This window comes from Sycon ciliatum, chromosome 10 (genome assembly GCF_964019385.1).
Source record: "Sycon ciliatum chromosome 10, ocSycCili1.1, whole genome shotgun sequence".
In the NCBI taxonomy this organism is placed as follows: Eukaryota; Metazoa; Porifera; class Calcarea; order Leucosolenida; family Sycettidae; genus Sycon; species Sycon ciliatum.
Genome location: NC_088652.1, coordinates 3,370,165 through 3,391,727, shown reverse-complemented (window position 1 = coordinate 3,391,727; position 21,563 = coordinate 3,370,165). Strand labels below are relative to the sequence as shown.

Here is a 21,563-nt window from a genome sequence, read left to right as displayed (position 1 = left end):
CAGTCGCGCCATGTTCGCTCCCTTCGCCTTAGCCATAGGACATAGCTTGAGTTCAGCGCTGCTTGGCGACAATTCCTCCGCAAGAGCCTGCGCTGTTCCTTAGTGCAGCGCAAGGATCTCGCGAAGGAATCCAAGCTGGTGGATATGGCGCCTCTCGCTCCCACCTCTGCTGTGTGACTTTCCGTCTCCCAGCCATTCCTTACACACGCGTTATGAAGGTGACGATAGCGTTCGATTTTGATTTCGCGCGATTGTGCAAAGCGATCTTCACTACATACCGTGAGTTCCAGCCACAGAACTCTTCTCAATTCTTTGGAGAAGAGCACTATGTCTGGACGACAGGTTGTAGGTGCTATGAAGTGGGGGAAAACAAGTTTCTCATCCTTCATGTCCACCAGGACCTTCCAGTCTGCTGAGCTAGTTACGAATTGGTCATTTAGCCGTTTGCGTTGGGAGGGGGGCTGTTTGGGGAGATTCTCTCCTGCCTTGCAGAAAGTTATGTAATCAATTCTCTTCTGATTACTCTGCGTTTCTGCTGATGCCGTGGCCTTTTGATAAGTTTGGATGGTTTCGTTTACTAGTTTTACTATGCATTTCAGTACGTTGTCGTGGCGCCAGGTATATCTGCCCTGGTGGAGGGCTGTTGGACATGCTGATAATATGTGACGGAGCGTAGCTTGCCTGTTGCATAGAGGGCATTGTTGTTCGACCACAGAGTTACCCCACCTCCTCAGATTGTCAACTGTTGGTAGTGTGTTTAATACACAGTTTAGTTGAAAGGAGAAAGTCCTCCCGTAGCCTTCGTACGAGAAGAAGAAGAAGAAGAAGAAGAAGAAGAAGAAGAAGAAGAAGAAGAAGAAGAAGAAGAAGAAGAAGAAGAAGAAGAAGAAGAAGAAGAAGAAGAAGAAGAAGAAGAAGAAGAAGAAGAAGAAGAAGAAGAAGAAGAAGAAGAAGAAGAAGAAGAAGAAGAAGAAGAAGAAAGGCATATTCAAAGGAAGTAGTGCTTACGATAGCGAATGCAGCAGGCAAAAGAAGAATATCGCGACTTAATGAGTGAGTGGGAGCGAGAGACTGGGTGATTGCGAGAACAAGCGAGAGTGAGAGCAAGTGAAGGAGAGAGCTCAGTCTAGAGTCTGAGTTGAAGCAGAAAAACAGACAGAAAGACGTGAAGGCAGACAGACAGAAGGACTTACAGGAAGAGAGACAGAAGGACTTACAGGCTCAGAGAGAGACAGACAGAACAGATTCTCGCCGCGATCCAGTGTTGATCAATCATGGCCATCATCATCACCACCATCCTGTGTCCATACACAATAAAACAACAAGACACAGTAATAACTAATTGTACTGCATGTGCAGTGATGGCAACTGGTGTAAGCGACCTCTGGTTTTAGTGACGTGACCTTCTGACAATGCGGATCACTGCGGGTGTGTTATCTAATTGCCTAGAAATCTATACTGGAAGACCAGTAATGTTAAGTTGTTAGCGAACATTTAATTGTAACGAGTTTACGAATTTGAACTGACTGCCCGCCCATTGCAAGATGAATGGAAAAGAAATTGGGGAAAATCCACTAACACTACACTGCCCTACCCCTATCGCATTACACTGCCCTACCCCTATCGCACTACACTGCCCTACCCCTATCGCACTACACTGCCCTAGCCCTATCGCACTACACTGCCCTACCCCTATCGCACTACACTGCCCCACCCCTATCGCACTACACTGCCCTACCCCTATCGCACTACACTGCCCTACCCCCATCGCACTACACTGCCCTACCCCTATCGCACTACACTGCCCTAGCCCTATCGCACTACACTGCCCTACCCTTATCGCACTACACTGCCCTACCCCTATCGCACTACACTGCCCTACTCCAATCGCACTACACTGCCCTACCCCTATCACACTACACTGCCCTACCCCTATCGCACTACACTGCCCTACCCCTATCGCACTACACTGCCCTACCCCTATCGCACTACACTGCCCTACCCCTATCGCACTACACTGCCCTACCCCTATCGCACTACACTGCCCTACCCCTATCGCACTACACTGCCCTACCCCTATCCCACTACACTGCCCTACCCCTATCGCACTACACTGCCCTACCCCTATCGCACTACACTGCCCTACCCCTATCGCACTACATTGCCCTTCCCATATCGCACTACACTGCCCTACCCCTATCGCACTACCGCCCTACCCCTATCGCACTACACTGCCCTACCCCTATCGCACTACACTGCCCTACCCCTATCGCACTACACTGCACTACCCCTATCGCACTACACTGCCCTACCCCTATCGCACTACACTGCCCTACCCCTTTCGCACTACACTGCCCTACCCCTATCGCACTACACTGCCCTACCCCTATCGCACTACACTGCCCAACCCCTATCGCACTACACTGCCCTACCCCTATCGCACTACACTGCCCTACCCATATCGCACTACACTGCCCTACCCCTATCACACTACACTGCCCTACCCCTATCGCACTAAACTGCCCTACCCCTATGGCACTACACTGCCCTACCCCTGTCGCACTACACTGCCCTACCCCTATCGCACTACACTGCCCTACCCCTATCGCACTACACTGCCCTACCCCTATCGCACTACACTGCCCTACCCCTATCGCACTACACTGCCCTACCCCTATCGCACTACACTGCCCTACCCCTATCGCACTACACTGCCCCACCCCTATCGCACTACACTGCCCTACCCCTATCGCACTACACTGCCCCACCCCTATCGCACTACACTGCCCTACCCCTATCGCACTACACTGCCCTACCCCTATCGCACTACACTGCCCTACCCCTATCGCACTACACTGCCCTACCCCTATCGCACTACACTGCCCTACCCCTATTGCACTACACTGCCCTACCCCTATCGCACTACACTGCCCTACCCCTATCGCACTACACTGCCCTACCCATATCACACTACACTGCCCTACCCCTATCGCACTACACTGCCCTACCCCTATTGCACTACACTGCCCTACCCCTATCGCACTACACTGCCCTACCCCTATCGCACTACACTGCCCTACCCCTATCGTACTACACTGCCCTACCCCTATCACACTACTCCTTCTAGTCCTACTGCTTGCTAGCTAGCTACTGCAAGCCTTCAGACCGGCCTGATGCCAGCTGGGCTGCCAAAACCACGGAAAAACTATGGAGCTGCAAAAGTCCCAACTGGCCTCTGCCTGTACAGCCTACTGCTCTTTACTTACCCACTGGATCAGCAGCAGATGCTCCTGCAGACGCTAATGCGGCCTCAGCAGTACTGCCCGGCTGCCCAGAACTTGTCGACGGGTTCCAACTTGGCCAATAACCTTCTCGCGCTGGCTGGTGGCTCGACTTTACGGATGCATTCAAGGAAGGTGTGGAAGGATTCGTCATCACCAGTGCTTAGTGCATCGAGCAATTCCTCATTCTGCGCTGCACGGCCAGTGTTTGATGCAAATAGCTGACGCTGTGCACGCGTAATCAACTTCTTAGCCTCACACTGGCGACGCATATCACCTGGAGTTAGCGTGGAAACCAGGTCAGGCAGAAGTTCTGTGAAGACGTCACTCTCCCATGCTGTCATGTCAGAGAGCTGTTGGTCGAGAGACTCGTCTGAAAATGTTGGCACAACACACACATAGAGAAACAGAAATCAGAATGGTTTCACATCTATCACATGACCGTACGGGATAGGCATGTTGGGTTCAACTCCACTCATCTCCTGCATCTATGGGTCACATGACGTCGGCCATGTTGGTTCCGCTGGTCACATGACATGATCACTTTCTGCACAAATTCAGTCACATGTCCAAGATGTGGCCACAACTCCATACATTCTGGTCCTAAGTCTGAAGCTATTGACAAGTCATGCAAAAGCAGTGTTGGGCTTAACGCTGCTTCAGTAGAACCATCCGACACTAGGAACAGGCCTGGCCTGGACTTGACTTGATCCATCATGCAGCTCTACAGACTTGCGAGCGCCCGCTTCTGATGAGCATAAGCTTGTGCAGTGAAAAAGGTTTACAACTGACTCGCCGGGCCCCGCAGTGATACGACGGACCGCTTGCAGGGGCATCGGAACTGGTGCAGTAGGTGCGGCCAAAGTCGCAACAATAAGTTTAAGAATTCGGGTGGACACACCCATTCCCATAGCGCTGCACATCACATCCGAACCAGTTCCGTTATTTTTACAACGTTTCGGCACTTGGCCATCGTCAGGTAATAACAATGAATACCATGGAAGCCACACAAGAGCAGTATATACGCAGAGTGTAGCGCCAAAAAAGATGCGAATTATGTCACCTAGTATGCAGAAGGGGGGGGGGGGCAGAGAGAGAGAAAAGGCGCAACTAGCACATCACGGAGGAGAAGCAGCAGAAGGTAGCGCGCATTGTACTCTGTGAATGGCGTTACGCAGGTGAAAATATTTAGGGAAATGGCTTGCTGTTGTGGCCCCAGAACACATTTTTAACTGTCCAGCACACGCCCTACAACCATGTCAATTTATGCAGCAACCGTAGCCTTGTAGCCACGTTCTACAGTAACACTTGCTGCTTTATTCTATTCCAGGCACATACATCATATACCAATAAGAAGTCTACGAAATTGTAGCAACTACAGCTATACCATTTAATATTGGCATATTGTGCATGTAGAAAAAACGGAGGTGGTTGCCACTGAAGAACATTGCAAGGTCAAATATTACTCAGTTTGCGTTGAAGAATAACAATTACATTTGTGAATGGCTGAACTGAGAATACCCTAATAATTTCTCTTGGATTTCGTATCCCAAGTTCCTCTACTTGGCTGGATAAATCGCCTCTTGACTTCATCATACTGGAATTGGACTTGTAGATAATAGCGAGCAATGAATTGGTGAGTGAAGTATTAGTTTATTATAACCACTCCATTACTGCAATACATGTACGTAGAATACTCCAGTATAGAATCATATGAAGGTCTCTGGATCGGTTCTGGAACGTCCAACAAGCGAAAACGTATCCTTTGTGATGTCCTTGACCAACACTGTAACGGCGACTTGTCCCTCCGAGAGTGCAACGGCACTTGTGATTTTGAGTTTTGGCTCACGGACTATGACTGCAGCACAGTGACCGGCCGGCCGTGCATACTACATGCAGTCTGTCTGTACAGTGTGTACAGTGTGTACAGTGTGTGCGGTGTGTACAGTCAACCAGGCCGCATGTACTGCATGCAGTTGCAAAGCTAGCTGCCTAGCGCCTGTAGCAACCGCCGTTGCTACAGGCGCTAGCCTGTACACCGTACATACTCCAAGTCCATGCAAGCACACGGGCATTTTACAGCTCCATGTACGTAGATCTACGTGTACAAATGCCCGGCCAACTGGACTAAAAAGCGCTCAAAATAAAATAATCGGTTGTCCCTCTTTGGGAACAAAATCGGTCGGTTTGTCGGACAGGCGATCAAAAATCGGAGCAAGTGGCAGCCCTGCATGGGGCAAACATTTTCGTACCACTCACCCTGGATGCAAGCTTAACTATGGGCAAAGTGCATTCTCTGCAGTTGAAGTAATAGGAAGAGAGCCTGATCGAGCCCGTCGCAAACTGCGCGAGGCGATTGAGATTCGTGATGCCAAGCCCCATGTGAACATAAGCACCGGATGGGATTTTTTGTGAATTTTCTCAGCTTCCCCTGCTGCTACTTCAATATCACCGAATAATTATAATATGAGGCGGGTCACTCAAATCCATTCTGTTCCTGATGCCTCGTCGCGTCCCTGGTGGTAACAGTTTGGCATGGAAGTTTAACCTCATAGTGCATTGACGCATGGGGCTCCGTGCTCGCCTCCTGTAATGTGCTAGAATTAACACCATAATTATTTGGCATGTACCCTCACTTCGTAGAGCACAACGGCGCGCTCTTCTTCTCCGTGATGTGCTCAGTTGCACCTTCTCTTCCCCCTCTGTATAGAGGTGACATAACTCGCATCATTTTATTTTTTGGCGCTACACTCTGCGTAACGCCATTCACAGAGCACAATTCGCGCTACCTTCTGCTGCTTCTCCTCCGTGATGTGCTAGTTGCGCCTTTTCTCTCTCTCTGTCCCCCCCCCCCCCCCCCTTCTGCATACTAGGTGACATAATTCGCATTTTTTATGGCGCTACACTCTGCGTATATACTGCTCTTGTGTGGCTTCCACGGTATTCATTGTGTTAGGTACCTCCTCCCGTACCTTTTCTAGCTGGCCTGCATGCACTTGCGTACGCACCTTTTGTCTCCTTTTGTTCCGTTGGCCTGGGTAGCTACTTGCGCGCCCATATTTGCCATAGCTACCCAGGCCCTTTATCTTGCCGTTCAGACTTGATCTCTTTCTCACTCTTCAATGTAGTCGTTTTCGTTCGTCTTAGTCTCTTGTCTCGTCGTCTATAATAAATGTCGTTCCCCAACCTACCTGTTCCCGTTGTAATGTCTGGATATGTCGTCAGTCGTAATGTTTCGAACTCAACAATTGTTATTACCTGACGATGGCCAAGTGCCGAAACGTAAAAATAACGGAACTGGTTCGGATGTGATGTGCAGCGCTATGGGAATGGGTGTGTCCACCCGAATTCTTTTCACAGATGAAGCTGCAGGAAGCCTCAGCCCTTCTTCAAAATAAGTTTAACTGGTGATTATTGGAGCAATGGAATATTATACTCGAATTTCAGAAATGTTTGGTGCTCAATATTTTCGGTATGAGGGCAAGAGGCCAGGTTAAAATAATAATATTGGCCAGGTTAGGTGAACAGAAATTTTCAGTACAGAGAAGCAGTTCCCTATTGGATTATGTGTGTTAGTGTTTGTTTGGTGTATTGAAATTTTAGGTATGAAACAGATGCACCGACAGTACCGAAAATAAAAGCACACCGAAATTTTGTGAAATTACAGTACTGTAAAGCAACTTATTTTCGCTGGCGATATCATTTCGCTAATTTTGCCGCTTGGTACCAACTGGCCAAATTAAGTTGCAGGCCAAAGTGTGTCACCGAGGCAAATAATGCTTGATTGAGGCCTGGCTGCATGTGAAAGCAACACCTACCGATCGTTTCTGTCTAAACCCCAATCGGCCAAAGTATGATGACGGTCGAAAAAGTTTCAATTCGAGATTGGCCAAAGTTTCTCACCAGCCAAAATTCGTTGATATACAGTAGGCTATTTTGGCACAATTTATCAAAACCCTTCCAAGATGGAGAGCCTTTTCGTGGGTCTTTTCATAGCCATACCAATGTAGGATACCTTCCAATGCCCCTGGCGTGTTTCACCACTGTACTGTCTACAGCACATTTAGCACTGTGAGAATTGTAAAATTGTGCCAGCTAGGAGCTTGTAGATGGTCAGATGAACCACTACATGAGCGAGTAATACTGACAGTACTAAAAACTACTAAAACAATCTGCGTGCACAAACACAGGCACACACACGCACACACACACACAAGCGCGCGTGTCCGCATGTATGCACGCACACACTCACACCACACACTCACACCACACACTCACACCACCCACTCACCCACTCACCCACACACCCACTCACCCACACACCCACACACCCACCCACACCCACCCACACCCACCCACACCCACCCACACCCACCCACACCCACCCACACCCACCCACCCCCACCCCCACGCACACGCACACGCACACGCACACACACACACACACACACACATACACACACACACACACACACACACACTCACCACACACACACACACACACACACACACGGATTCAACTAAAATAACACACTCCATACATCAATATTGCTCTAGCAGAGCGCTCAGCATAACACAGTGCACCACATGATGCTGCGCGGCTTACACTTCTTCTTTTTCGCCTTTGACGCAATCTCCGCTTTCTTCTTCCAGAGTGCCACTTGCTTCCTCGCTACAGCATTCTGCTGTCCTTCGAGCTGCACGTGTACAGGTACCAATTCCCATTCACACGCGTATACCATACACATCCAAACACACACCATAAATACTCTCAAGGAAAAGGCATAAGTAAAGATGTAATTCAAAGAATGGAGTCCCTAATGATAGCTTGCATAGACCTCGGTCCTACCGGTGGGACCATCATACACAGATATGCTGCACGGCCTCTGTTCTAACATTGACTTAACCCCTGACCTAAACTGTTTCTAAGGGGCTAATGAAGGAGTCCAACATTTTTTAGACGTGATTGTACAAGGCATATTACAGTTTTCCATGACAATAGCCCATGGTTACCATGGAAACGGAGTATGGAATTTTGCATTCCACAACCATGGCAGGCTGAGAAAAACATTAGGACCTCATCACGATTGATGTGCCATGGTCAAAATTCACTTTGGACAGAGTTTCTAGCGCTCCGACAGGAGCATGTGCGGCCATTTTGACAATTGATAAAATTGCACATAAGCAATGCTCTGGACATAGTCTTGTATTTTGCACCATTAGTTTGCCTTATAAAGACCTAACCTCAACAATTGTTTCAGGAAATTCTCAACCAAAAGCGCTTTGCAGCGCGATTTCTTGCGTCCTACGAGACTAAACATATTTCGTTAATTCAGTTCAAGCTTGAGCTTATGCACGAAACCATTTGACAATTTGTATTCAACGCGAAGCAGATTCGTTTTTGGGTTTCGATCATCGCAGTGTGAGTGAGTGAATTAACTCCATGGTCACTAGAATATTTAGACTTTTGGTCTCCATCTCTTACCTGAAAGCTACTACTACCTTCGAACCAGCAGTTTGAGTTGTTGGGTATGCTGTACTCCGAATTACACCCGGCACAGTACGGATCGTGCTCAGCACCGGATTCGCTGTAGAGCACTCGCCACGGTGCATATCCGAGGTCCCGGCTTTCGCTGCTGTAGTCCTTCCACTCCTCTTCGCATGCGCACACTGGCGGTAGTTGTAAACTGAACATGACTGGCTTGTCCAGTTTCGGGTTCTCCAGCTTACCCAACTCCTCCATGATTTCCTTGCGGATAAGCTGGCATATAGATGAGATCGGCTGCAGCCAATCAGAGGCGAAGGCAACAGAGTCAGGCGAGCAATCAGAAGAGCCAGCAGCACCTTTAGGTGAGTACCGGAAGTTGATGCTGACCAACAGGGCACCTGACGAGTCGTAGTGAGCCAAGAAGATTTCCACCTTGCCTGGGAACTGGTCACGGAGCTGCTTCGGCAACAAAAACCTGGCTGTGTTGTAGGTGAACTCACAGCGAAACCGGTCGGTATTTGTGATGTTCCACTTTCTCATGAGCCGTACAAGTAGCTTGAAGTAGGAGCTATGTGGCATCGGTGTGTCCGGGGCGGGATACTTGTAGTCCATGACGTCTTCATCAGGCTTGCCTGGTGGCTGAACCATGATCAGCAACGGTGTGTCAGCCGTGGAGAAGCAGACGTCGTTTGGGTCATTGTCCGGCTGCATGGCCTCCTCGATTTTCTTCGGCGGTCGGTGTTGAAGAGCAGACGGGATGAAATACTTTGCTTGCTTGCCGTCTCTTAATTTGTACAGGAAATCCCAGTCGACCATCACGTCAAGCATCTTTTCACGTACTTCTGGTTTCACCTCGTTCCAGGCATAATCTATTAGTGGCATGCGTGCTATACCCTCCTTCCACAGATAGCCGCGCCACTCCGTCTCTTCTGTCCCTGCTTTCTTCTCCGTCTTGCCGTCACCTCCGCCAGGTTCATCCAGGTACTTGTGGCCAAAGACGAGGACGTTGATCTGCCTGATGAGCCACTGTGTGTTGTGGAAGATGATGTCACCAGGCTGCGGCAAGTTCATGTTTGCCGGCCGATAGATAATCACACGTAGTTCGTTGTAGAACCGAAGAAGACGCTCGAACTCGGATAGAGCACCGTCCATGCCGGAGTCATCCTGGATCTTGCAGGCCTTCTCCACCAGTGTCTTCATCCATCCTCGTGTTGTGTAGCCAGTGTGGGCGGGTTGTTTCTTGAGATACTCCAGTATCATCTCAAAGCGAACCCATTCCGTCGGCATCTCCTTGTCTGCCAGCACCGATGAAACAGCATCCTGCAGCTTCTCTCGGATACCTAGAACTTCTTGAGAAGCTCCGGACTCGTGGTTGTCCACAAGGAACAACCCTGCGGGATCAGTGTCATCGGTCTTGATCACACCCTTCAATGTTGGTGACCGCCGACAGAGTTTTCGCAGCTTCTCGAGGATATCGATCTTGTGCTCCGAAAGTGTCCTATCTGTCGACAGCTTGTCGGCAAAGTTCCCCACCAATATCACAGGCGGGTAGTCGAACGCCTCGCTTCCCACAGCCTTGCCTGGGTTGCTGGCAAAGTGGATGGCTGTTAGCCAGTGCCGAATGTGGTCGATGTTCTCCAGCTTCTCCGGTACATCCAGAGTCACTTCAGACACTGTACTCCCTGACAACTTCCAGTAGTTCTGCTGCTTGATGTGATCGAAGTTCTCCGAGGCGTTGAAACAGAGAATATAGATGACGTAATCTTCACCCATTAGGAAATGCTGCAGGCTTGAGAAGACTGATTGGCCGCCGCAATCCCAAATGGACACCACCACTTCTTCTTTGCGGATTTCTCGCATCAGCTCTTGGTTCGCCAAGATGACATCAACCAGGCTCTGTGTCAATTCAACAGAGCTGAGTGCTGCTTCTGGATCTGCAGTGAGTTTTGATGTTTCCTTCGATGACTGCTTGTGTCTTGGTGCAGAGCTCCCCTCCACGTTTTCTCGGTGTCCAGGCACTACGATGGGGTGTTGCTGCTTTTGGCGCTGTGGATGTTCTACTGCTGCCTCTTTCGTCGCTGTTCCCTCACGCTGGAGTCCTGTAGACTTAGCTTGCTTTGGGACTTTCGCCGCTGGCTCGGCCAGTCTTGCAGCTTCTTGCTCCTGTTGCTGCTGTTCTTGCTCTTGTTGGTATTTCTTCTCAAGATCTTCAGCCTGATCAAGGATGTCCGGAGCGCAGAGGAGTGCAGCATTGAACTTCCAATCTGTCAGGTTTCCTCCGTCCTGGAGCATATTGCCATGATCAACAACGAGCAACGGTGTACTTGGCTTCTTGTCCACGAACTGCTTGTTCTTGAGCGAATCCGCCAGGCTCGTCTTGCCGGTTCCAAACTGACCGCAGAGGCTGATGCGGATACGGCGTACTCTGGTCGAACCGCTGCTCAGTGTGCTATTCGTAGCTTCATGCATGGCCTCGTCGGACGGACCCGTACCTCGTTTTGCTGCAAGTGATCAACAACAACAACAACAACAAGTACACATACGCACACACATGAACACACACATATGCGTGCAGGCACGTACAAGCATGCTCAGCCACATACACATACACATACACACAAACACAAACACAAACACACACACACACACACACACACACACACAAACATGCATGAACGAAAGAACGAACACAAGCATATACACAAACACGTAAGCAAAGCGTGTGACCAAAATCCGTGACGAGTGCTTCGACATTAGGCATCTGTAATTGTATTAAATTTTATGGATTCTCCACAGGCTTTTGCCTCGCATAAGGGGAGGGGCTTCAGGCAAAACATACCATCAACTCATTATTTATTGTGTGCGAAATACCCTAAACATCCCTGGAAAGAAAAAAAACAATAAATTGTTCGAAAGTTCAGTCAGGGAAGTGAACTGTCTGAAAAGAGAGAAAAAAATGCTAACCCCACCAGGACTCGAACCCGGGACCTTGCTTGTTATGAGCGATGCTCACACCATCTGAGCTATGGAACCAGGTCGAACCTGGAAGGCACGTTTTTCACTGCAAAGGCAGCTCACAACACGTGCCACACATACTGATTGCACTTGGTCTTTTTCCCTCAGGGGACCAAATTCCAACCACGGTCAGTTTCTGGAACGTACTACGAGAGGTGAAAGAAAGTGATCGGTTTTGAACGGATTGGGAGAACTTCAAATTCAAAGGATCTTTCAGGGAAATGAACTGCCTGGAAAGAGAAAAGAATGCCAAACCCACCAGTACTCGAACCCAGGACCTTGCTTGTCATGAGAAATGCTCTAAAGCCTAGTTCACATTCGACGCAACGCTGACGGTACGGGACGTATTGGCCTGTCGGGACGGCTGGGTTCAGCTGTAAAATCTTGTACAATTCGTACAACTCGACATGCAGCAGTCGTTGCGATGTTCAACAGCGAACGGAGCGAGTCATAAGGCATGATCCGTGACGGGATGACTTTCGGACCTACTTGAAGTAATTTCTTGTTTTTCGGGACTTCTTGTCAATTATTTCTCCTTGAATGAAGCGAAATCAAGTCACAATACCAGTTTTTCAGGAAGACTAAAAAAAGTAGCCCTGAAAGTTGTGTCATTCAAATAATAGCACCAGGAAATAATAAAACAGTTCATCTGTCAAGCCGCTGAACTATCCCCAAATACGATAAGTGACAAGGGATCTTATGAAAAGAATTCGGGTGGACACACCCATTCCCATAGCGCTGCACATCACATCCGAACCAGTTCCGTTATTTCTACAACGTTTCGGCACTTGGCCATGGTCAGGTAATAACAATGAATACCGTGGAAGCCACACAAGAGCAGTATATACGCAGAGTGTAGCGCCAAAAAAGATGCGAATTATGTCACCTAGTATGCAGAAGGGGTGGGGGGGGGGGGGGCAGAGAGAGAGAGAGAAAAGGCGCAACTAGCACATCACGGAGGAGAAGCAGCAGAAGATAGCGCGCATTGTGCTCTGTGAATGGCGTTACGCAGAGTGTAGCGCCAAAAAAATAAAATAATGATGCGAGTTATGTCACCTCTATACAGAGGGGGGAGAGAAGGTGCAACTGTGCACATCACGGAGAAGAAGAGCGCGCCGTTGTGCTCTACGAAGTGAGGGTACATGCCAAATAATTATGGTGTTAATTCTAGCACATTAAAGGAGGGGAGCACGGAGGCCCATGCGCCAATCCACTATGAGGTTAAACTTCCATGCCAAACTGTTACCACCAGGGACGCGACGAGGCATCAAGAACAGAATGGATTTGAGTGACCCGCCTCATATTATATTCAGTGATATTGAAGTAGCAGCAGGGGAAGCTAAGAAAATTCACAACAAATCCCATCCGGTGCTTATGTTCACATGGGGCTTAGCATCATGAATCTCAATCGCCTCGCGCAGTTTGCGACAAGCTCGATCAGGCTCTCTTCCTATTACTTCAACTGCAGAGAATGCACTTTGCCCATAGTTGAGCTTGCATCCAGGGTGAGTGGTACGAAAATGTTGGCCTCATGGCTTGTCGAGTTCCTGTCGTCTTGCCTCACCATTATGTTCTTCCAGGCGAGTTTCCAGAAAGCGGACAGTCTCACCAACATATTGTTCCGGACATTCTTTCCACTTCCGCTGATATACAACATTCTTCTGCATACATACATCCTGTCCCCCGGATATACACGAGATACACGGCCCCTTTGGGCGACCTCTCTTCTTTCGGTTGTAGCGGATTTGCAGCCTTGACACATAGAGGAGAAACGAGGGCGGAGCGACACAATGTGCGCCTCAGGTTACCAGTGTGCTCATATACGACTCTAATCGGAATTTTATACTTTCTGATTCCTTTATTCACTGCTTGAAGTACTTTATCCGACTTATATGGAAGCTTTAGAAATGCGCAGCATGGGTTGGCACGGCGACGGCGCTTTGGCATTATGGAGGCAGTGCGTGCCTCTTCAATGATTCTCTCTGGGTAATTGTTCAATCTTAATTGTTCATGAACCCTCGCTTCACTTTCTGCACGCATTCTGGTATTCTATGAGAGCCTCTGAGCTCTTAGGAATTGTGACGAAGCAACTGCCAATTTGATATGGTGGGGAACTGCCGAAGTATAATCAATCAGTAGACCGCTAGCACATGCCTTCTGGTACAGCTTGTATGCCAGCTTGCCTTCCTGGATCATAATTGTGATATCCATATAATTTATGGAGCCATTCACCTCGCTGAGCTCATATGTGAAGTTGGTACTCGGGTGTGCAGAGTTGAAATGCTGCACAAACCGCATCAAGCTCTCTCTGCCATGGGTCCATAGCAGCAGGATATCGTCGATGTAGCGTTTGTAGAGGAGAGGTACTAACGGAGAATCCTGCAGAAGCCTGGCCTCAACCGTATGCATGAATAGAATCGCAAATGGGGGTGCAAGATTGTTACCCATTGCAACCCCGTCCACTTGGTGATAGATCTGATGGCCGAATCTGAAATAGTTGTGGCTGAGAACAAACAGCAGCAGATTCCGGACCCCGCTTACACTCAGCCCAAACATGTCGATCCGCTGGGAATACTGCTGCAGCATATCCACTACTGCCTGAACGCCCTCCCGAATAGGTATGCTCGGATATAACCCGACTACATCCATGGACATAACAATGGTGCCATCGGGGGCGTTCAATCCCGGACATGCGTCACAGATGTGGGGTATTGCTTCCGTCGTGTTAGCCAGGTGGGCCAGGACAAATTGAATGAGCTGCTGTAGGTTGTGCTCCAATACAATAGATACTCCAGTCGTTGGGCTGTCGCACGCTGCTACCACGGGTCGCAATGGTAAGTTCTGCTTATGGTCCTTTGGAAGACCGTACCACTCGGGGAACTTCGTACTGCTTGGTAGGATTGACTTCAGGAGTTTTGAATCCATGTTCTTGCACTCTGACAGTATTACTTCTCGTGTCTTGGTCTCGTAGGACTCTATGGTCAAATCTACTTTCTCATACATGATCATGTTCGATAATATGTCTTCTGCTTTCTGCAAATACAGCTCCTGTCTCATAGCAACGAGTTTTTTACTTTTATCCGATGGTTTGATGATGGTTTCTTGGTCTGTGCGAAGTCGCTTCAGCTCCACCCGCTTCTCCTGCGTCAGATTGGGATTAGAGGGTGTGTGTCTGTCATATGCCCGTAACACCTCGTCGCGGAAGTTGGCCATATTCCTTTCGTCTTTGTCGTCCATCTGTGGGGGCTGCTTAAAGCCACGCTTCATCAGCTTCCACAATTTCTTGTCCTGTCTGATCTCTGGCGGTGGGTCTTCCTCTTTGAGGTCCACACCCTGAGGCTGGGGCTGTTGCCACCGGAGGGTGAACGCCATCCTCTCTACCGATGTCTTAACATCTGTTCGTTCTTGCTTGGTGAGCCTCCCCGTCGACGGGACAAAGCTAGGTCCATGTTCCAGCAGATGCCTTGTCTGGTCGGACACACAGTCGTCCACCACCAACGCCCGCTCATGGACTGGCTCAGCATTGGCCGTATGCCCACTGGGTGATGCAACACCAACGGCGGCAACATGAGTTGGGCCGCGGGGTGAGCTGTTGGTTCCCGCCACACGTTGATCCGCCTCTCGAAGTCCAGAAATCTTCCGATTTAGTCTGGCGTTGGAACTTATTCGTTCTTCGGTAACCACTGCACGTTGAAGAGAACGGATCAATAGGTAGTCCGACTGTGTAAACGTCCACAGTTGCTCTCTGGACTGCTTGTATCGCCTCCCGCGGTAATCTTTCCCTGCGCATTTGTCTTCGATGGCATCGCAGAGAAGACGGCGGCAGTACTGATGTCTCTTGTGTTCCCTGATGGTCTTGTGACTCGTTGATGCTGGCTTCCGCACACAGTTCGAATTGAATCTGGGGATCAATCCCTCTCGCCGGCACTGCAAAAGAAAAGACAATTGACACTCGCTCCTCTGCAGCTTCCAAGACCATTGTACAAACCGCCACGCTGCCTCGCTCCGGGAAGAGGAGAACCAAGTTTGAAGAAGGGCTGAGGCTTCAGCAAGGGATCTCATCTTGCTAAAATTCAACTCAAGTCGTGTGAGCCATTCTGCGAGTTATCATGGGCAGCGTAGTGTTCGAAATGGTAAAAAAATTCAAAGCACTAATCAGAGTAGTCGGCACACGCCTCCTGTTCACACTCAAAATACTGCAGTTGTGTATGCTTGCGTCCCCGTCTACACCCTTCTACGGTATGAAAAGTTGAACTGATCCAACTCTTCCCGTCGCTTCCCGATCCCTATGGTAGTACGGTTGCGTTCCCGTTCCTGCCGTTCACATTGGACGCCGTCAGACGGTCCCATGGCTTCCGGTCGATCCTTAAGTCGTGTACCGTCACGCCCTGTCGAATGTGAACTAGGCTTTACCATCTGAGCTACGGGACCAGGCTGAACCTAGAAGGGGCTGACAAGCACTTCACTCCAAAGGCAACTCACACCACGTGCCACATATACATGACATTGTACTGATTGCACTTGGGTCTTTCCCCTCTCCCAGTTAGAGTATGGCTCATGACAAGCAAGGTACCGGGTTCAAGTCGTGTTGGGGGGGGGGGGGGGGGGGGGGGGGGCATATTTTTCTTCTCTTTTCACGCAGTTCACTTCCCCGACTGATTTTGTGAGTTTCGAAGGTCTTCTAATCCCCTACATTTAGAAGTATTGTTGGTCTTACAGTCGATAGAAATGATATGTACGAACTCGTATCACGACAACAGAAGAACAATACGTATGGATTTTAACTATGTTCACACACCGATCCAAGTTACGTAGTAATGTTTAGTCATCTAACTTTCGATTGGCGACTTGCCGAGTCCCTCGAGCGAATCGATCAATTCTGCCTCTCCAATGACGGCCATTACGGAGGCTGTCTTCAAGGGTACTGGCGGTAGCAGCGGGGTTACGTCCTGAATTTGGGGTAGACCATCACCATATTCTGCTACAACATGTCCTCAAGCACCAAGTGGTCTTGAATAAAGGTATCCACTAAAACTAAAAAAAAAATAGCCGAATCCAAACTCGTGGTAGGAAAGCACACAGGAAAGCCTCCATAGGCCTTTTCGCTACGCTACCAGCACTGAGACATATTGGGAATAATCCCTGCCCTCGCAGAAACTCGAATGAAGCCACCACGAAGTGTCACTTGCTGAACAACAGCTCAACATGACGAGGAAGACGAATTCATCCACAACAAATTAGCAAAGAGTGCAACAGTAGCGGAAGATGGCCCAACTTAACCCTTTAAGAGCCACAGGAAAAGTTCAAAATTCTGCATTTTTTCGTGTTCCTTGGATCATAGCTTCAGTTCTACTCACTCAATCCTCACAATCTAGGGCTTCCTGGAAAGGTCTCCGCGAGAGGAAGAGAATGAGGTCGATCATGATAGCCAGCACACCGTCTATCCAGCGCTAGATCGCAGCGACAGTACGAAAAATGCCCCAAATGCGTCCAATTGCGTCCCGCTCCAGATATTTCATTTTACTCGATCGTGGAGTTCCAATTTTTTCGCTGTGTACTCTTGACAATATCAACCGTGAAACCCTTGCAAATTCGAGTAAACCAGCGTGACGAAAAGTCTCAAAATTCTCAATACTAAAGTCGCACTGCGCGCTTTTGAAATTGCCGCGATCGCGGCTCAACTTACGAGTGATTTATCTCAGGAACCGTTGCTCGCAGCGCTTCGCGGATTGTTTCTACCGACAGGTGAGAGTTTTCTCTTCGCCCTGGATATTTGGATCACTGGATTTGAGCGAGATTGGACTGAGTTACGATCTTTTGAAGTTTTGCATTTGAATGCGTCGTTTACGACGCATTCAAGTATGGGGCGGCTCTTAAAGGGTTAACAGGGCAGACAGTGCACGCGAGTTTCACATGTGCATCGATGCATCGTCGCACAAGTAGAAAATCACGACGTAGCAATTGGGCACTCGGGGATTTCAGGTATGCATTGGAGTTGGAAAATCAAGAATTGAAAGAGTTCACTTCGGGGCACAGCCGCTGCCGTCCGGCACCTGAAAATGCATGTAACCGTGCATGCACCGGAAGTACGTGAGCTCATAGCAGCGCGAGAGAAATAAGTTTTTCATGGGAGCGTGGCACACATGTGAAACTCATGTGCACTAGCTGCTCAGCACAAGAGATCGTTCTGGCCCAATCTGGGCCATCTTGCGCTACTGTTGCACTCTTTGCTGATTTGTTGTTGACCAGGTCTTCTTACTCGTCATGTTGGGCTGTTGTTCAGAAAGTGACGCTTCGTGGTGGCTTCATTCGAGTTTCTGCGAGTGAAGGGATTATGCCTATGAAATCTCAGCACTGGTAGCGTAGCGAAAAGGCACGTGGAGACACTCTGTGTGTGATTTCCTGCTACGAGGTTGGATTCGCTTAACTCAATCTGTCGTTAAATGCAAGGTCGTTACATCCAATCACCTCTGTAATCAATCCTGTGACCAGGCTCCAGAAAATGTCACATGAATGACAATGCATTGAGCCAAACATACACACACAGGCAGAACACATCTACAGCACTGTCGGGCGCCGAAGAAAAAGGGGGGGGGGGGGGCAGGGTTCTAGCCTAGCCCGTTCTTATTTTTCGCGAATACAGCAGTTTTATTCTTCTTCGATGGTACAGTCATACATGTGCATGTACATGTCATTGTGTGTACGAAAGTTTACATTTGGACTGTACATGCATGCACCAATGCATGACTGTTCCATAGTGACGCATACGCACATCTGCTTTATCACATAATTTGACTAGCCATTAAACCGTGGAAATATACCAATGAAACCTAGCTGCATGTATGCAGAGTAAATACGTCTGAGTTCTACTTCTGAGTTCTACTTCTGAGCGTACATTATAATGCGCAGTACAGGTTACGTTATTCTCTGTGAAAATCCAGACTAGAAACTTCTTTAAAACTGGTGAAATTCTAGCCTGGACGCTCTTCAGCTCTCCGTTCTTCGGGGCCCGACTGTACTGTAGAACAGCATCGCAAGAAAAAAACAGACACTCACCTGCCAAAGATGCAGATCGTGTGCCAGCCGACGAGTCTGTAGCCGTGTGATCCTTTTCAGATGGAGTGGCAGAACCCTCGTTGGGTTGGCTAGGCGATGACGTTGCTATGAAAGCAGTCGCAGATGCGGGGGAAGCCGCAGCATTGGCAGCAATTGCAGAAGTCTCGGCAGTGTGGGAGCAAATCCATTCCTATAAGATATTAAGATATTTAAACGAATTGGCAAAAGAGTAGTATTTCAACTGAAAGTTGCCGACAGGGTGCCCGGTACAGCGGTAGAACAAGCCTATTTTAAATATACCCGGATATTCGCCGAAGGACTCGGCATTCCTAGATCACCACTCAGTGATGTATTCAAGCTGAAGATTGTCACAAGAAAACATTCTTACAACCAACAGATTGTTGCTTGATGATGTGTAGATGCATGATTATTGAGAATGACCACGTGGCTTATCTCCAAAATGTCTATTGCCATTTTACAAGTACAAGTACACGTACATGTGCTAACATTCACGTGCCAGCGTGAGTATGTGTGTGCAAGCACTCCCGCTTCTGCTCTGCACAAAACCCCTATCATCCTGATCACGGATGGGTGCTCGAAGTTCACGGTTCAAGGTGAATATGCACATAATATACCAGTATGCATGTGTCCGGGCCAACAAATGCTCTAACTTTGTCAAAGTCCTTGTCGTCCTCGGATGGAAGAATGTTTTTCAAGGATTTTAAAATGGGAGTACTTTTCTACAGACGTGACTAACCGTAGCAAGTGACTGCCCACTGACAATCTCCGCTTTCAGCTTCCAGAGTGCCACTTGCTGCCTCGCTATATCATTCTGCTGTCCTTCGAGCTGTACATGTGCAAGTACGAATTCCCATTCGCGCGCGTATATCATACACAAAAAAACACACACCATAAATAAATACACGTACTGTCGAAGCAAAGGCATAAGCGCTCTAAAACGTGACTCACAAAATAGAGTGCTTGAAAATAGGACTTGAGCTTACAAAAGTTAGCAATAGAATGAGCCTAAACATCTTTCGTTCCTTCAGCTGGAACTTGAGCTTATGAACAAAACCACCTGACAATTTGTATTCAACGTGAAGCAGATTTGTTTTGGGATTTTGATCGGCGGAATGCGAGTGAGTGAATTAACTCCATGGTCACTAGTATGTTTAGACTTTGGTCTCATTTCTTACCTGGAAGCTACTACTAGCTTTGAACCAGCAGTTTGAGTTGTTGGGTATGCTGTACTCCGAACAACAACCGGCACAGTACGGATCGTGATGAGTACCGGATTCGCTGTAGCGTACGCGCCACGGTGCGTATCCGAGGTCCCGGCTTTCGCTGCTGTAGTCCTTCCACTCCTGCTCTTTGCATGCGCACACTGGCGGTAGTGGTAAACTGAACATGACCGGTTTGTCCAGTTTCGGGTTCTCCAGCTTACCCAACTCCTCCATGATATCCTTGCGGATATGCTGGCATATCGATGAGATCGGACGCAGCCAGCTAGAGGCGCTAGCAGCACAGTCAGGCGAGCACCGGAAGTTGATACTGACCAGCAGGGCACCTGACGAGTCGTAGTGAGCCAAGAAGATTTCCACCTTGCCTGGGAACTGGTCACGGAGCTGCTCCGGCAGCCACAGCCGAAACCTGGCTGTGTTGTAGGTGAGCTCACAGTGACTCCGGTCGGTATTTGTAATCTCCCACTTTCTCATGAGCCGTACAAGTAGCTTGAAGTAGGAGCTGTGTGGAATCGGTGTGTCCACAACGGGATACTTGTAGCCTAGGAAGTCTTCATCAGCCTTGCCTGGTGGCTGAACCATGATCAGTAACGGTGTGTCAGCTGTGGAGAAGCAGACGTCGTTTGGCTCATTGCCCTGCTGGAAGCTGCGCATGGCCTCCTCGATTTTCTTCGGCGGTCGACGTTGAAGAACAGACGGGATGAAGTACTTTGCTTGCTGGGCGTCTCCGAATTTGTACAGGAAATCCCAGTCGACCAACATGACCAGCATCTTTTCACGGACTTCTCGTTTCACCTCCTTCCAGGCACAGTCCATTAATTGCCGATTTGCTATTCCCTTTGTCCACAGAACATTGCGATACCTGGTCTCGGCTTCATTCGCAGTCCTGCCACCACCTCCGCCAGGTTCATCCAAGTACTTGTGGCCAAAGACGAGGACGTTGATCTGCCTGATGAGCCACTGTGTGTTGTAGAAGATGATGTCATCAGGCTGCGGCGAGTTCTTGTTTGCCGGCCGATAGATGATGACACGTAGGTCGTTGTAGAACCGAAGAAGACGCTCAAACTCGGATGGAGTACCGTCCATGCCGAAGTCATCGCGGATCTTGCAGGCCTTCTCCACCAGTGTCTTCATCGAGTCTCGTGTTGTGTAGCCAGTGTGGGTGGGTTGTTTCTTGAAATACTCCATTATCATCTCAAAGCGAACCCATTCCGTCGGAATCTCCTTGTCCGCCAGCACCGATGAAACAGCATCTTGCAGCTTCTTTTGGATTCCTCGAACTTCTGGAGAAGCTCCGGATTCGTGGTTGTCCACAAGGAACAACTCTGCGGGATCAATGTCATCGGTCTTGATCACACCCTTCAATGTTGGTGACCGCCAACAGAGGTTTCGCAGCTTCTCGAGGATATCGATCTTGTGCTCCGAAAGTGTCCTATCTGTCGACAGCTTGTCGGCAAAGTTCCCCACCAATATCACAGGCGG

At 48.9% G+C, this 21,563-nt stretch overlaps 1 protein-coding gene across 1 annotated transcript in view; it reads right to left on the bottom strand.

Moving 5' to 3' along the window:
• Positions 1-813: 813 nt before the first annotated feature.
• Positions 814-21,563, bottom strand: part of LOC135826854 (uncharacterized) — a 37,534-nt gene continuing 16,784 nt past the window's right edge. The window contains exons 7-13 of the mRNA XM_065339457.1: positions 20,037-21,563; positions 19,598-19,687; positions 18,841-19,030; positions 8,767-11,270; positions 7,888-7,978; positions 3,267-3,654; positions 814-1,298 (exon numbers count right to left, since the gene is read on the bottom strand). The exon at positions 20,037-21,563 is cut by the window's right edge and continues 740 nt beyond it. Of these exons, the coding sequence (XP_065195529.1) occupies positions 3,311-3,654; positions 7,888-7,978; positions 8,767-11,270; positions 18,841-19,030; positions 19,598-19,687; positions 20,037-21,563 (4,746 nt within the window). The 3' untranslated portion in view covers positions 814-1,298; positions 3,267-3,310. The remainder of the gene's footprint in view (positions 1,299-3,266; positions 3,655-7,887; positions 7,979-8,766; positions 11,271-18,840; positions 19,031-19,597; positions 19,688-20,036) is intronic.